The sequence below is a fragment of the Lynx rufus genome, unplaced genomic scaffold (assembly GCF_022079265.1).
Source record: "Lynx rufus isolate CCGP_SWC_20201006 ecotype Redwood Valley unplaced genomic scaffold, mLynRuf1.p SCAF_39, whole genome shotgun sequence".
In the NCBI taxonomy this organism is placed as follows: domain Eukaryota; kingdom Metazoa; phylum Chordata; class Mammalia; order Carnivora; family Felidae; genus Lynx; species Lynx rufus.
The window spans coordinates 1,681,453-1,699,047 of NW_025814855.1; the positions used below are offsets into that span (position 1 = coordinate 1,681,453).

General features: G+C 44.1%; 1 protein-coding gene and 1 pseudogene across 1 annotated transcript; one reads left to right on the forward strand and one right to left on the reverse strand.

The window, feature by feature from the left end:
- Positions 1–1,159: 1,159 nt before the first annotated feature.
- DUXA (double homeobox A) lies at positions 1,160–16,711 on the forward strand. The gene is made up of 5 exons (XM_047094309.1): positions 1,160–1,184; positions 10,196–10,350; positions 11,077–11,179; positions 11,602–11,747; positions 16,610–16,711. Exons 1-5 carry the CDS (start codon positions 1,160–1,162, stop codon positions 16,709–16,711), a joined length of 531 nt encoding a protein of 176 aa, XP_046950265.1.
- LOC124522681 (proline-rich protein 3-like) lies at positions 12,898–14,788 on the reverse strand (annotated as a pseudogene).
- Positions 16,712–17,595: the final 884 nt, after the last annotated feature.

Below are 17,595 nucleotides of genomic sequence, written 5' to 3' on the forward strand. Positions count from 1 at the left end.
GGGTAGCAAAACAAAACTTTCCTAGGGGTGCCTGAATGGCTCAGTTGGTTAAGCGTGCCACTTAGGCTCAGGTCATGATCTCACAGTTCGTAGGTTTGAGCCCCACGTAGGCCTCTGTGCTGATAGCTCAGAGTGTGGAGCCTGCTTCGGAATCTGTGTCTCCCTCTCTCTGTTCCTCCCCCGCTTCCTCTCTCTCTCTTTCTCTCTCTGTCAAAAATAAAGATTAAAAAAAAACTTTAAAAAAGCAGCAAAACTTTCATTTTTATCCTGCAGTACTGTGGATTACAGCTGTGAACAATTAAAAGAATCTGTCGACTTCCATCAAGGCTGATTAATGACCCGGAGAGGAAATTGCCAGGGAGAGACCCCGAGAGTCACTGCACGTGAAACGTCACCTGAAACTGCTCCTGCCAGTGTGGGGGCAGGATCTTGTTTTTAGTTACATTTTTGTATCTTATAAATGTGGACTTTTTGCAGTTAATTTTTATTTGTTTAAACATTGCATTCAAATATTATTTATTTTGATCACAGCAGTTTTTGCACCCCCTTAAATAGCTCCCGTGGTGAGAGCTACATCTTCCTCACCCTAATCCTGGAACTAATTAAAAAGAACTCTTTTGGGGGCGCCTGGGTGGCGCAGTCGGTTAAGTGTCCGACTTCAGCCAGGTCACGATCTCGCGTAAGCTCTACGCCCAACGTGGGGCTTGAACTCACAACACCGAAGAGTCGCACGCTCTACCGACTGAGGCAGCCAGGTGCTTCCCAAGAACCCTTTTAGTATAAGTAAAGGTCACCACTTCAAAAGATAAGTGTAGAGCATTAAAAAAAAAAGCAGTTAAAAAAATACATAGGTGTAGAATAAACACTGAAAACAAGAAAATGTGTGACTACAGTAGCACTCAGAAGTGCTCTTGTGATGGTTTTGCGGTAGAGATTAGTAGAAATTATTAAATCTATCAATGGAAGAATGGGCGGCTTATCTAGCCCTTCCTAGATTAGGAGGGTCTGTTTGTAAGAAGTGATGCAATTGGTAAAGATAAAACTTCAGAAGCACGAAAGATTGAACAAATAGGTGGGGCCATCCAGGCTGATGATATAAAACCGTCCTTGAGGCGGACTGTCTCCCCAATTAACCCTAAGACCTCGGGACTCCACCAACATGGCTCAAGATAATTCTCCAAACAGTAAGTTCCCCGCACACCTGACTGAGGTTTCTGTTTCGTTGGTTTGGGAGGAAATTGACTACAAACTTACGGGCTTGCCACAACTTGTGGGAGTTCCATTTTAAACCTTTTTTTTTTTTTAATGTTTATTTATTTTTAAGAGGGGGGTGGAGGAGAGAGAATCGCAAGCAGGCTTCAGGCTGCCAGCACAGAGCCCAGCTTGGGGTTCAATGTTACTAATTGTGAGATCACGACCTGAGCCGAAATCAGGAGTCAGATGCTTAACTGACTGAGCCCCATTTTTAAATTTTAAAATAACTATTAGGATTGGGAAAAATTTTCTCTCATATGATATGAAAATATGCTGTTTTCTGTGTATTGGGCATTGGGAATTTCAGAAAGATACAGGCAATCATGAATTAAACAAAATAGAAGATTTTTGCTTCAGGAAGGAGAGGGAGAGAGATACATTTAAAGAAACTGTGGTAAAAAAAAAAAAAGAGGGGGGCACCTGAGTGGTTCAGTTGGTTAAGCATCTGTTCTTGATTTCAGCTCAGGTCATGATCTCACAGTAAGTGAGTTTGAGCCCCACATCGAGCTCCAAGCTGCTGGTACAGAGCCTGCTTGGGATTCACTCTCCTTCTCTGCCCTTCCTCCACGTGCTTTCTCTCTCTTGTTTTTTTTTTTTTAATTTTTTAACGTTTATTTATTTTTGAGACAGAGAGAGACAGAGCATGAGCGGGGGAGGGTCAGAGAGAGGGAGACACAGAATCTGAAACAGGCTCTGTCAGAATCTGTCAGCCCAGAGCCCGACGCGGGGCTTGAACTCACGGACCGCGAGATCATGACCTGAGCTGAAGTCGGCCGCTTAACCGACTGAGCCACCCAGGCGCCCCGCTTTCTCTCTCAAAATAAATAAATAAACTTAAAAAACAACAACAACAACAAATTGGGGCGCCTGGGTGGTTTAGTCGGTTAAGTGTCTGACTTCGGCTCAGGTCATGATCTCACGGTTCGTGGGTTCGAGCTCCATGTCGGGCTCTGTGCTGACGGCTCAGAGCCTGGAGCCTGCTTCTGATTCTGTGTCTCCCTCTCTCTCTGCCTCTCCCCTGCTCAAAAATGAATACACATTTAAAAAAATTCTTTAAAAAAAAAAAACAATGGGAGGCATGAGAAATTTCATAGACCAGAATATCTTTGGAATCAAAGAAACTTCCGGACTTCTTTCTCAAGACTGAACTTTTCTCTTGAACTTTGGATTCATCGGTCTCACTTGTTTGTCTAAGTGTCCCAAACTCAGCGTGTCCCAAACTGGACTCCATGTTTACACCCAAACTCTCCCCCTCAGAGTTTATCCTCACTGAGGACATGTCAGCTGTTCATGCTAAAAACTCTAGGGAACATCCTTGACCTACTTTTCTCTCATGACCTATATCTAATCAGCCTGGCAGTTCTGTTGATTTTAACTTCAAAATATTTTAGGAATCTGACCATTTCTTGGTCCATCCCCACACGGCCCTGCAAGGCCCTATATAATCTGTGTTCTACCCCCGCCACCAAGGTCTAGGACCTCACCTGTTTCTGCTTTGTTCCAGACTGTGTAGCCCTCTGCTCTCTCTTAAAGAGGCCAGGCAGGCTCCTACTGCCATCCCCAGTCCCTGCAAGGTGGGTCTCCTCACGTCAGCATGGGTCCCTCTCTCATTTGCTTCAAGTCTTTGCTTAAGTCATTTGTCTTCTTCCTTTCAACATTTTCAACGTTTTGTTTATTTTTGAGACCGTGCAAGTGGGGGTGGGTGGGTCAGAGACAGGGGGACAGTGGATCCAAAGCCGGCTCTGTGCTGACAGGCTGACAGAGAGAGCCCAATGCAGGGCTGGAACTCACCAACTGCAAGAACGTGACCTGAACCGAAAACCAAGAGTCAGAAGCGCCACCGACTGAGCCACCCAGGAGCCCCGAATCAAGTCATTTTCTAAGTGAAGTCTTCCCTAATTACTTCGCTTAAAATTGTGACTTCGCCCCATGCATTCTTTCTTTTCCCTCCTCCTTTATTTAAAAAAAATTTTTTTTATGTTTAGGGGCGCCTGGGTGGCTCAGTCGGTTAAGCATCGACTTCGGCTCAGGTCACGATCTTGGTTCATGAGTTCGAGCCCCGCGTCGGGCTCTGTGCTGTCAGCTCGGAGCCTGGAGTCTGCTTCGGATTCTGTGTCTCCCTCTCTCTCTGCCTTTCCCTCCCTCACACTCTGTCTCTGTCTCAAATATAAATAAAAAACATTAATTAAAAAAATTAAAAAGAAATTGTTATGTTTATGTATTTTTGAGAGAGAGAGCCCACGCGCACGTAAGTGGGGGAGGGGCAGAGAGGGAGGCAGACACAGAATCCGAAGCAGGCTCCAGGCTCTGAGCTGAGCTGTTAGCACAGAGCCCCTTCGGATTCTCTGTCTCCCTCTCTTCTCTGCCTCTCCCCCACTGCTGCCCTCTCTCTTAAAAAGAAATGAACATTTTTTAAAAAGTTTAAAATTATCCAATTGACACGTGTATCTTAGTATAATACAGCATACAACACAGTTCACTGAAATGGTTTCAGACACCTCGTGGCAGCTAACATCTAAGAAAATTTATGCCACTTGTTATAGTGGGTTTTTAATTTGGTGGAGTTTTAATTATCTGAAAGGCTATTAAAGTACAACTCTGCGCCCAACTATATACACCTGTCTGAGGCTGTATATGTCATGATTGAGCTAAAAAGAACATATCACAAGAGATAAGATGCAGCTATAAGAATCCAGCTCTCTTCTATATGGCTAAGTATAGACATCAAAGTAATTTCCATAACTGTAAAGCAATGCCACTTACCCCAGTAATCATTTTTATTCCAAGGTGATAATTTTTTAATAAAAATGTTAGTTTTGTTAAAATGTAACGGGTTTGTTGACATTTGAAAATGGACTAATCAAGGGGTGCCTGGGTGGCTCAGTCGGTTAAGCATCTGACTTCAGCTCAGGTCATGATCTTGGGGTTTGTGGGTTTGAGCCCCATGTCAGGCTCTGTGCTGACAGCTCAGCTCAGAGCCTGGAGCCTGCTTCAGAATCTGTGTCTCCCTCTCTCTCTGCCCCTCCCCTGCTCACACTCTATCTCTCTCTCTCAAAAATAAATAAACAAAAAAATTTAAATAAAATGGATTAACCAATGTTCTCACTTTTAATTTTTTTTTAATTTTTTTTAATGTTTTATTATTTATTTTTGAGACAGAGAGAGACAGAGCATGAACGGGGGAGGGTCAGAGAGAGAGGGAGACACAGAATCGGAAACAGGCTCCAGGCTCTGAGCCATCAGCACAGAGCCCGACGCGGGGCTCGAACTCACAGACCACGAGATCATGACCTGAGCTGAAGTCGGACGCTCAACCGACTAAGCCACCCAGGCGCCCCACACTTTTAATTTTTAATAAGGTAAAACAAACGGTCTTTGGATATTCAGTTTTAAAAGTGCAAATGGGTCCTGAACCCAAAAACATCGGGATTTAGTGATCTAGGAATACTTTCTAGAGAAAAAAAATTGTGCAATAATTTTCAAGTTTTTTTTTTTTCTTTTTCTTGTCTTCTTAGTAACGCACAATTGATAGGTTACTGCTCCTCGGCAACACACACTTACTTCCCCTCCCCGTGCACAGCCATCCATCTGTTCCATCCAGTGCATTTCATGCCATTTAGAGATAGGTGTCTTGTGATATGTGTATATCCTTCACAAATACACAACATTGTTTTGGTGGAACGTAACTTATTTAGATTAGTTGATCTTTACTGGAATCACTTGTTTCTCTCCAGCTTTTTATTGAAGTACAACTGCACATGGTAAAATGCAAATCATAAGTGTACAATTTGATTTAATTTATGTGTACACCTATGTAGGTATATACATAATTGCTACATAGAAATATTATTGCTCTGTATAAACTCCATTTTGTGCCTTCCTTTCTTGACTTAATTCTGTGCCTTCGAGACCTATCGATCTTGTCTCCCTTGTCTTTTTTTTTTTCCTCATTATTTTGGTCTTAAGGCATAAAATTCCATCACGGGGATATTAGCACATTTTACTTACCCATTCGTGTAGCCATGGGCATTTAGGTTGCTCCAACTGTTAATATGAACAGCATTCTGAAAAATATGTCATGGAGATTTGAGTGGGAAATAAATGATGGCATTACAATTACTGCACATTGGGGCGCCTGGGTGGCGCAGTCGGTTAAGCGTCCGACTTCAGCCAGGTCACGATCTCGCGGTCCGTGAGTTCGAGCCCCGCGTCGGGCTCTGGGCTGATGGCTCAGAGCCTGGAGCCTGTTTCCGACTCTGTGTCTCCCTCTCTCTCTGCCCCTCCCCCGTTCATGCTCTGTCTCTCTCTGTCCCAAAAATAAATAAACGTTGAAAAAAAAATTAAAAAAAAAAAACAATTACTGCACATAATTTAAACAAGCATAGCCCAATTGCCCCACCCACTATCTAGAATAAACTACATTCCAACCAGCTCTCCAGAAGGGTTTCCATCTCCCCACCCCACCCCCATCATTGCAAGCATCTGACTTTATCTGGTTTTCTAACTTTTGAACTGCAGTTTTCAGTTATGTCTTTGGTTCCAGAAATTTTTCCCATTGTGTTTTGGGGAGATTAAATAGCTTATTTAACTCTTTTCTATCTCAATGTGACACAGATTCTTTCGTACATGATTTTCCATTTACTTTTACATTTCACAGGTCTTTAATTTGGCATTTTGAAATATACTGTGTATCATGATTCAACTTCATTTTTCTTCATACAGCAAGCCATTTTCTTTACCCAACACTACCCTTTCCCACTGATTTTGGAGGCTCTGGCTGTCCCAAGTTCTATATAGAACAGGCTTTCTGTTCCTCGGCTTTCTGTTGGGTTCCATTTGTCTACTGGTCTGTTTCTGCATGAGTACTGTAAGAAAAAGCTTTTACTACTCTATTTTATCTGGATAATTAAATGCATCATCTTTATCCTTTTTAAACAAAATGTATAATCTACTTTGTGGGCTTGTATTCTCCCCGTATGTTTTAGGTGGCCCTCAAAATCCTGTTTGGTCTCTTCTCAGAAAACAGCCATATTCTCATCATGAGAAAAACATCAGATAAACTCCAATGAAGTTCTACAAAACACTTTTTCAGTACTCCTTAGAACTGTCTATATCATGAAAAACTAAAGTCTAAGAAACTGTCAGGGCCAAAGGGAGCCTAAGGAGATCTGAGGACCCATTGTAATATGGTACCTTAGATAGCATCTGAGAACAGAAAAAGGATACTAGATAAAAACTTTTAGATAAAAACTTGGAAAATATGAAAAAAGTATGGACTTTACTTACCAACAATGCAACAGTATCAATTCCTTCATTGTGAGAAATGTACTGTGGTAATATGTTAATAATAGGGGAGGGGTACCTAGTTGGCTCAGTTGGGAGAGCATGTGACTTTTTTTTTTTTTCTGAGAACTGGGGAGAGGGGCTGAGGGATAGAGAGAAAGTGAGAGATTGAGCAATCTTAAGCAGGCTCCGTGCTCCATGCCCCACTCCCCCTTGGCGGGGGCATGGAGCCCTCTGTAGGGCTCAATCCCATGACCCTATGATCATGACCTGAACTGAAATCAAGAGTACAATGCTCAACCAACTGAGCCACCCAGGCGCCCCTGAGAATGTGGCTCTTTTTTTTTAAGCTTATTTATTTTGAGAGAGAGAGAGAGAGCGAGCACAAGTGGGGAGGGGCAGAGAGTGGGAAAAAGACAGAATCCTAAGCAGGCTCTACACTGTCTGTGCAGAGCCTGATGTGGGGCTCGAATTCAGCAACTGTGAGATCATGACCTGAGCTGAAAGGTGGATGCTTAACTGACTGAGCCACCCAGGTGCCCCAAACATGTGATCCCTGATCTCTGGGTCATGAGCTCGAGCCCCACATTGGGTGTAGAGATTACCTAGAAAAAAGTACAATGAGGGGCGCCTGGGTGGCGCAGTCGGTTAAGCGTCCGACTTCAGCCAGGTCACGATCTCACGGTCCGTGGGTTTGAGCCCCGCGTCGGGCTCTGGGCTGATGGCTCAGAGCCTGGAGCCTGTTTCCGATTCTGTGTCTCCCTCTCTCTCTGCCCCTCCCCCGTTCATGCTCTGTCTCTCTCTGTCCCAAAAAATAAATAAATAAACGTGGAAAAAAAAAAAGAAAAAAGTACAATGAATAATAGGGGAAACTGGGAATGGAAGATATGGGAACTCCTCATACCAGCTTTGTAACTTCTCTGTAAATCTGAACATCCTAAAATAAGGTTTACTTCAAATATCCTGTTGGTATTTTTGTTTGGAAATGCAATTCCCTGTTAATAGACAGAATGTTCACTACTACCAACAAAATGGCAGTGAATATCCATGTGTGTTACCCAGACGTACACGTGTCCGTTCCTCTAGGATAGAGACTCAGGAAGGGAATTACCAAGCGGTAACGGTCTGGAGCTTTGTGCCCCCCAGAGTCAGAGATGAACCATCTTGATACTGATCTCTAGGAACCGTTAGCTTATTGGGCTATAACATGCTCCTAGGTTGATAAAAGAGATCTTCCTCAGATTTTTCTCTTTGCTTTCCTCCTTTCTTATCCTTCATCTTACTTTAGCTCTTCATCTCCTGTTCCTCCCTGCCCACCCTCTACCTGTCAGTGTAGGAATTAGGCAGGAGGCCCTAATTTGCTTATCCCCACCCCCCATTCCCTAGGGAGTTGATCTGGGTTAGTTAGAAGTTCCTCTATATCTACTTCAGGGCTTAAGCTTTCCTTTGAGCTTTTTACTGTAAAGGATTTTTCCTTTTAAGAATGTATACAGTCAAGGATCTGTGCACAGAGAAGAACCTACTTGAAGGTATAAGATGGGTAGGGTCCTGTGAGGGCTTTTTAACCTAAGGCCAACCTCAGAGAAGATTACTTTGCCATCAGAAAAATTCAATCATGACTATTTGGAGCACAGAGTGTGGGCCTTAGACTGGAGGGTCAGGGAAGGACTCTGAGAAGGTGGTGCTCAAGCTGGAACCTGTCATAAAGGAGCAATCTAGTCCCTCATCACATGAAGGGCATCGCAGGAAGAGAAGAACAAGTACCAAGTTCTGGAGTAGAAGGAAGTTGGCCTGGTTGTGGGACAGAAAGTTGGTGGTAGTGGCTGGAGGACACATTTATTCCAAGGTATAAGGCCAAGGAAGTCATTATATATGACTAGGTCAAAAATATTGGTGAGGGCCTGATCAACATGGTAAGATTCAAGAGGACTTGAGAATGATAGTAAAGTTAACCTTCTCCTTTCAGGGTGCCTGGCTCTCTCAGTTGGTAGATTATGTGACTCTTGACCTCAGGGTTGTAAGCTGGCCTCCAAGTTGGGTGTAGAGATTACTTAAAAAAATTTAGAACTCTAGGGACACCTGGGTGGCTCAGTCAGTCACGCTTCTGGCTTTGGCTCAGGTCATAATCTCACAGTTCGTGAGTTTGAGCCTCGCATCGGGCTTCCTTAGCCTTCTTTCAATGAAGTACAACAGACCAGGAGGTAGTAGACTGGTATGCAAATGAAGATTTAAACTTAGAGGGACAAACATTCAAGGATCAAAGAAAAAAAAGCATCCCTGTGGTCTGGGAATCTCAATGAATTCTTTATTTTGCTGTAGTTAAGAGTTTTGACTGGATTTTTTTTTTTTTTTGCATAAATGTGGAGTTTGACTTTTTTGAGTCTTGTTCCCTTAGTTGTTAATTTTAGTCACTCTGACCTGTGTGAGGCGGTATCTCAATGTGGTTTTGATTTGTATTTCCCTGATGAGTGATGCTGAGCATCTTTTCATGTGTCTGTTGGCCATCTGGATGTCTTCTTTGGAAAAGTATCTATTCGTGTCTTTTGCCCATTTCTTCACTGGATTATTTGTCTTTTGGGTGTTGAGTTTGATAAGTTCTTTATAGATTTTGGATACTAACCCTTTATCTGATATGTTACTTGCAAATATCTTCTCCCATTCTGTCGGTTGCCTTTTAGTTTTGTTGATTGTTTCCTTCGTTGTGCAGACACTTTTTTATTTTGATGAGGTCCCAATAGTTCATTCTTGCTTTTGTTTTTCTTGCCTCTGGAGACATGTCTAGTAAGAAGTTGCTGCAGCCACGGTCAAAGAGGTTATTATTGCCTGTTTTCTCCTCTAGGATTTTGATGGTTTCCTGTCTTATGTTTAGGTCTTTCATCCACTTTGAGTATTTTTGCGTATGGTGTAAGAAAGTGGTCCAGGTTCATTCTTCTGCATGTTGCTATAAGAACCAAATGATCCTCCCCATAGTGTTTTTAAAAACATTTTGGAAAGTGATCCTATTTATCTGCTATTGAGGGCAATGGATTTTACCCGGAAATTAAACCAGAAAAACTGAAAGGGACTTAATGGTACTTCATTTGCTCTCCATTTCTATGGTTTCGAGTATTCATGATTGTAATGACCTATTATTACACGCCTTTTCTTGACTCATTCTTCTAAATCCGTATGAACAGAACACATAAATTTTTCATGGTTTTTGAAAAATAGAAGACCTTGACTCCCAGTCATGGCATTCAGATAAAATAGAGAAGTTCAAGAATCACCTTTGTGTGGGGCGCCTGGGTGGCTCAGTCAGTTAAGCGTCCAACTTTGGCTCAGGCCATGATCTCGTGGTCCATGAGTTCGAGCCCCATGTCAGGCTCTGTGCTGATAGCTCAGAACCTGGAGCCTGTTTCAGATTCTGTGTCTCCCTCTCTCTCTGACCCTCCCCCATTCATGCTCTGTCTCTCTCTGTCTCAAAAATAAATAAACGTTTTAAAAAAAAAAAGAATCACCCTTGTGTATTTAAGGGATTTATAATTGTGTCAGAGTTCTTTCCTACTGGTTTCTGGTGGATTACAAAGGAAAAGCGGAAATCAAACACTAGCTTGAGGTTGAAGTTTGAAATTTATAAGCTGGCCTATTAAATGCTTCGTCTTTCCTAATCTTTCCACAGAGACCACACCAGTGAATCACAGACGCAGCCGCACCAAATTCACACAAGATCAATTGAAAATCCTCATCAAAGCATTTGATAAAAACCCTTACCCAGGTTATGCTACCAAACAAAAACTTGCTTTAGAAGTCAATACTGAAGAGTCTCGAATCCAGGTAAGTTACAAATTCTGTATCTCCAAGACTAAAAGTAGACAAGGAGGCAAGGAAACTGTTAATCGAGCACATTATGTGCCAGTGTGCTAAGGGCTTTGCGTGAAGTAACTTGACACCCAGAATGAAGTCACAAGGATGCTGCTCTTTGTCTCACTTCACAAATGTGAGTACTGAGGGTGAAAGAGTGTCTAGGAGTGGCAACGACATGTGCAGGTGCTTCTTCAGAGAAGAGGAAATACTTGAGCTGGTTGATAAATGCATAATAATTGCAGCATCTATTTATTAACTTAGAAAGATTACTATAGTCATGTTGGGACCAGATTGTGAAGATGCTAAATGCCAAACCTTGACCTAAGACTTAGTCGGATGTGACAGGTATCTGTAACAGTACTGAGCTTAGACCTGTAAGAATCATACCCTTCAGGGGCGCCTGGGTAGCGCAGTCGGTTAAGCGTCCGACTTCAGCCAGGTCACGATCTCGCGGTCCGTGAGTTGGAGCCCCGCGTCGGGCTCTGGGCTGATGGCTCAGAGCCTGGAGCCTGTTTCCGATTCTGTGTCTCCCTCTCTCTCTGCCCCTCCCCCGTTCATGCTCTGTCTCTCTCTGTCCCAAAAATAAATAAAAACGTTGAAAAAAAAAAAAAGAATCATACCCTTTGAAGACAGGCAGTAATAGGGTGAGATGACCTAGACATACTTAATTCTCTCATTTTCTTTTCCTCACTCAAGATTTGGTTTCAGAATCGAAGAGCTAGGCACCAGAAGAAATCAGAACCCGATGAGGACTTAGAATCAAGCCAAGACCAAGATCACCTTGAAGAGGAGATTCAAAGTAAATAGTCTGTTCCAGTCCTTCCACAACAGAGCTCCTTGGGTACACAAGGTCCTCTCTACTTGGAGCTAACTACTACTCTGAGTGGGAGAGGAATGTTCTTTCTCTCAGGGCCTCTTGTTCAAGGTCTTCTGGTAGCAATGGGTCCAATATGGCCCCTGGAAATTCTTTCCTGCGTGGTTCATGGACCTTTTGAGACTTTGCTCTGCTTACCTTCTTTCCACTGGAAAGAACCAGCAACCTAGCCATATACTGTGTCTCTTCTAGAACCTTCTGCCTGAAATAAGTCAGGGCAAGGCCCTCTTAAGGAGATGCAATGTATTAGATGGAGACAGTGTAGGACAGGTTTGGGTTCCTTGTTTGGGAATATGTCAACTGACCTCTGAAATGTTCCGTGACCCTCAGTCTTACACCTATCCTAGGTAGAGAAGACAGACGGAGTCGTACCAACTATACGTCCTTGCAATTACACGCCCTCATTGAGGCATTTTCGAACAATCCTTATCCTGGCTTTGATTCCAGAGAGCAACTTGCTAAAGAAATTGGTGTTCCCGAGTCAAGAGTCCAAGTAAGTGATAAAGAATTTGCCCCATCTCCTAGGATGGAGATGTAGGAGATGGGGAGCCCTGTGGATGGACATGTGAGGCACATTCCCACCCCAGGGCCTCTCATGAGCTATTCTCTCCATCTAGTAGGTTCTTGAGGCTTATTTATTTAGAGAGAGAGTGGACACGAGTAGAAAAGAGGCAGAGAGAGAGGGAGAGAGAATCCCAAGCAGGCTCCCTGCAGACAGCACAGAGCCTGATGTGGGCCTTGATCCCACAAACCATGAGATCATGACCTGAGCTGAAACCGAGAGTCAGACGCGTAACCACCTGAGCCACCGAGGTGCCCCTCCATCTGGTTGCCCTAGGGCCAGCTATCTCACCCCCTTCAGTTCTTTCTTGCTGTAACCAGTGTTTTATTTTGTTTTCTTTCTTTCTTTATTTTCACTGAATTTATTACTAATATTAAAAATATTTTAAAAAATTCTTTCTCAGTTCTGCAATGGCCCTTACCCAGGTTATGCTACCAAACAAAAACTTGCCCTCCTTCTTGCCCACACTCCTGATGCATTTCCTCAGGACAGGTTGAAAACCGAACCTGTCTGCTATTTTCACAGAAAGCAACCAGTGCCAGGGATGTCAGGGAAGAAGGTTGGAAGAGGGCAACAGTACTGTCCAGGTTCCATCCTAAGGTTGGCTGGGTGGAGAGTCACAGAATTCAGTCAAAAAGTCTGGTGGCCTTGCAGTGACTTAGTCTAAGTAAAGTGGGCTGGACAGGAGAATAGGGTAGCCCACCAGAGGCTTTAGAGAACACCTCAAAATCTTGTGTCAAACCCAGAAGAACTGACACCAGGAGAAGAATGGGGAGGACCAGGGAGGCAGTCTTGTGGAAAGTTCTACAATTCTCCCATGTTGGGAGGTTACAGGAAGTCTAGAGGTCACCAAGAGCCTCACTCACTTTGGCAGAAAAGCTCAACTCTAGCATTAGGACATCAAAAAGAGACCAACCACATTGAAAAAGGCTACAAAGGGATGCACAGTTTCATAACCACAGGGATCACAGCCCAGAGTGGTGGGGGCCATGCTGCTGACACACAGAAACTACAAAATCCAAAAGCAAGGAGAATGGCCTTTCAGGGGTAACTCCACCTATCATTCAGACTTGACCCCAGGTCACACAACCTGGTGAATTTCGCAGAGCTGCTGGCAACACTAGGGGCAGAGGGTGTCACGTAAAAAGGACTTAACACAAGCAGCCGGAAGGAGGGAATGATAGGAAACTGCTCCAGGGAATCGAGGGCAGTACTGGGGGCTGGGTGGACAGGTGCCCAAGCAGCAGCACCAAAGAGGTTTCCTGTACAGCAGCCAGCTGGCACAGGGGACGAGGACCCAGGAGGCAGATGAAGGGAACAAAGATGGGGTCCTGAACACGAGCCTCTGGAGGCTGGATCAGAAGAAAGACCACATACTGGGCACCAGTGATGACACACAACTCTGGACCAAAAGGGGGGGGGGTGTCACTGACTGAGGGTGGTGGGTGGAACAGCTTCAAAGTAGCCATCACAGAGCCACAGGGGACTATGTGGCCTTCAGGTCACAGGAGGCTCCTCCCCGCCTGGATGGGAAGATACAGTCTCACAGGGTGGTCTGTTGATACCTGGGTGATAGAGGACACAGAGGTCCTCATATTGACACTGGCCCTTTTTGGCAAAGTGTCTGCATACAGGGCAGTTGGATTTGTCTTCCATAACCTGGAGTCCATCCTTGGGCAGGGAGGTATTCTTGATAAGAGACCAGCTTCTGAGCTTCAAGAGTTTCTCTGCTCTTTGTTGGAAGCCTCCCCTGGAGGGACTCCCATGGCCTGGTCTGGGAGAACAGGGTTCAGCATTGCCCACGTCCTCCCCCAACCAACCACAACTATTTGGGCCTCGTCTGGGGCCTGGGCCTCCCCGAATTGGGCCTCTGCCCAGGGGAGGAGGTGGGAGACTCAGCATTGTGGAGTCATTGGTCTTCTTGGTTCTGGAGGACCTCCATGAAGAGCTGATTGGGGTCATCAAGCTTTCCATTGGCCAGAAGGCCAGGTGGTCTAATGGGACTCCCATCCGTCTCATTTCTGGTCTCTTTCCTCCTGCAGGGGGAGCTGTTGCTTGGGATTCTGCATCTTGCGCTTAGGCATTATGGCGGCAATGGCTGCGGTGGGATTTGGAGAGCAGTGACTGAGGAAGGGATTGTTTTCTACTCTTTGTCTTCTGAATAGCGCCTGACACAAGGAGTAATTTGTTGAACGAAGGAAGGAATGTTTCTTTGCATGCAATATGAGCCAGGCATTTGCCTAAAGTCTTTTACATCTATCACAGTTTTCAGCCTTTCTAATTATCCCATGAGGTTGGAATTATTATGTCTAATTTAGAGATTTAAAATTTTAACTCAGAGAAATGTAGGATCCAGATGGAATAGAATTCTGTCAGAGTGGTGTGCTCTGTGTGTGTATTTAGACCAGTGCTCCTTGGGTGCCTGGGTGGCTCAGTCGGTTAAGCACCTGAGTCTTGATTTTGCCTTGAGTCATGAGATCGAGCCCAGGTTGACTCTGTGCTGACAGCAAGGAACCTGCTTGGGATTCTCTCTCTGCCTCTGCCCCTCCCCCACTCATTCTCTTTCTCTCTCAAAATAAATAAATACTAAAAAAAAAAAAACAGTGTTCTTTCCAGTAATCTGATAATTCCAATAGTATGATTAAATGTCACACAAATTTACCTCCTAGACAAATAGGAGCAAACAATGTGTTTGGTGTTTGGTCAGAAACGGTTTCACAGAGGAAAACTTGATCTGGGGCTTGCAAAGCAGAGAGAGATCCCATGGGGGAAGACCAGAAGAGAGGGGGTTAATAAGGGCAGCAGTTGTGGTAGACTGGATTCCTAGCAGCAGTCCTGTGGCTTCCAGAACATTGTGAATTGTCTGTGGGCTGGTGAACTAGGGTGACATAAATATACTTAAGGAGGCCTCAAGTCTAGACCAATTGTGACCAGTTGATTAAGCTGTTGTGTTCAGGGTTTGTGGACACCATCTTCCATTAGCCTGTGAGCTGTGATAGGGGGCCCATCTCTGATTAACCCCTGTATGCTGAGCAGAGCTCAAAAGTCTTGAAGTGGATAAGACACTTGGAAATACTTGCTATAAGAGTTTATATTTTATCCTTTGTGTGGTAGAGACATGCTCAAAGAATTAAGACAGAGGAGAAAGCATGCTCTAGTTACAGTTTGAAATAGCTCCTCTTCCTCCAGTGAAGAATGGACTCCACTATGGAAACAGGAAGTAAGTTTGACAATCAGTGAAAAGTCAAGGAGGCTGAGACATGGAAATGAGTGCTGTGTGAGAAACAGCACGGACACAGACTGATAGCAATGCATAGATGGGGTGTGGAGGACAGGGGTGGGCGTGGAGAGGGAAAGAGATGAGATAACGAGGAAGACGTGGTGGGTCTAGCTTGGATGGATGGCTAATCTTGGTGTTATCCAGCAGGAGGATTGGGTTCTAGAGGAGGATGTGCCTCGGTGAGGGTTGGGAGATTCTATGGAGAAGATGGATATAAATGGAAGACTGATTTTTTTGAGTAAATGGTTTGGTGTGATTCTGAAGGAGCATGTGAGTTGGGAGAGAAGAAAACAGAAGCTGGTGATGAAGTACGAAGTTAATCTTGTCCTAATGTAGCCATTCCAATATTCTTTGGGCTAGTTTTCTCCTCAGAATTCAAAGCCGAATATATTTTTCCTTAAATTCAAGATATTGTGGGGCACCTGGGTGCCTCAGTCGGCTAAGTGTCCGACTCTTGATTTTGGCTCAGGTCATGATCTCGTGGTTTGTGAGATCAAGCCCCGTGTAGGGCTCTGCACTGACAGAGGGGTGCCTGCTTAGGATTTTCTCTCTCCCTCTCTTTCTGCCCTTCCCCTGCTCTCTCTCTCTCAAAATAAACATTTATAAAAAATAGATCTTGGTAGGTGCAGAAATAATGAGAAATCTCTGAATGACTTTATCAACAGGGCACTGGTTCTCATAGGTACCACAAACAAGGCAGATGGAGAAAATTTATGATTCAGGTGTAGAAACTGAACACAGGGTTGCATATGTGCAGTTCCTCCAAAACAATAATTCACCTGCAGAGTGATCTATACCTTCAGGAAGGACATGAAAGTTTTCATGGTATTACGTGACTTTTCCAAAGCCTGGTTTCTGGACTCCAGATCTGTGCCTATTCTATTTGCAACCTCTGTGAAAATCAAACGTAGTAGTTGTGGAATGTGAGTGTGTGTGTGTGTGTGTGTGCGTAGTATATAAATACATATACGTTTTTCTAAAGTTATGTTATTATAAATAATATATACATATACTTGATAGATATATATATATATATATATATATATATAATGTGCATGTATGTGTGTAACTTATGGGCAGAGGCAAGGGGTAACAATTATGTCTTGTGGGATGAAAAATATCTCCCTAGACAGACAATATTCTATCCTGGGTCATAGAAGAAACATAAGCATTTTTAAGAGGAAGGAAAAAAAAGATGGGAAAAGAATTCCAGGCAGAGGGAAGAGTGTCAGTATAGGCATGACATTTTAGGGAAAACCAGCACTGGTAATGAGGCGACCGTGGGGACTTAAGGATATGAAACCCATCATGAAGGCACTAGGTGTGAGGTTCCGAATTTTGGGCTTTATCTTCAGACTTGATAGACCGTCCTAGCTGTCATATGGAAGGCTGGTGATTTTGGAATTAGGCCTAGAACCAACCCCCTCTCTCTTCCTTTTGCCTTGTGAAAGCAATGGTGAAGCTTGCATGACATCATTTGATTGAATTAATTCTTGATGTTTTACCCACTTAGATTTGGTTTCAAAATCGGAGATCCAGATTCCATGCCCAGAGAAAAAGAGAACCTGATGATGGAGACTTAGAACAGAGACAAGACCAGGAACAGGATCTCTGAGATGAAAGAGTTCAAGGTAATCACTCTGTTGTTCTCATGTTGGCTCACAGAGCAGAGCCTACTGAGTGCCCAGTCCTTCCACATGATGGAGTCAACTCCAACCATCTCTTGGGATACCTCCTACTCAAGGCCTTATCAGACTCTATGGAGTAAGGGGATTAGTTATAGTTCCTGAAGACCCTTCCCAAGTCAGTGGTCCCCCAAAAGAATTCCACTGGCCACTTTCTAGCTGGAGCCCATAAACCCCATTAGAATGTGAATTTTGGGGGGGGGGTGTCTGAGTTGCTCAATTGAGCCTCCAACTCTTGAACTCAGCTCAGGTCTTGATCTCAGGGTCATGAGTTCAAGCCCCACATTGGGTTCTGTGCTGGGCATGAAGACTACTCGAACAAAATTCACATTCTCTCTCTCTCTCTTTTTAATCGATGTCTTCCCGGTACCTGGTACATAGTAAACAATCTGTTGACTTTGTGGAAGGTATGGTTGAAATAATGGAGGAATCAGTCCTTAGGTTTGTTCTGCCAAAGGCCGGCTAGCGCATGGCTTTCCCAGGAGGTGGTAAGTTCCACACCGGACTAGGAAGGCGGGAACGAGTTTACTTCCATGTTTGAATGTACAAACTGGCTTCTTCCATTTTTCTTTCCTCCTTAGGCATAGAAGCTACACAAAATGGCCCCAGTCTTTCTATCAGCTGCCTTATTTCTCCAGAGCCAGAGCAAGATAGACAGAGACATTCAGTGTATTTGATATCTTCAGCCTGGGCTCTACATTTCTCTCACTTGTCTTGGAAACACGTTTTCCTAAATATACCTTCAGCTTTTCCAGAGCGGAACCTGCCGGAGACACTCAACAGGACTTCAGGAGGCGGAGACAGACACATGGTG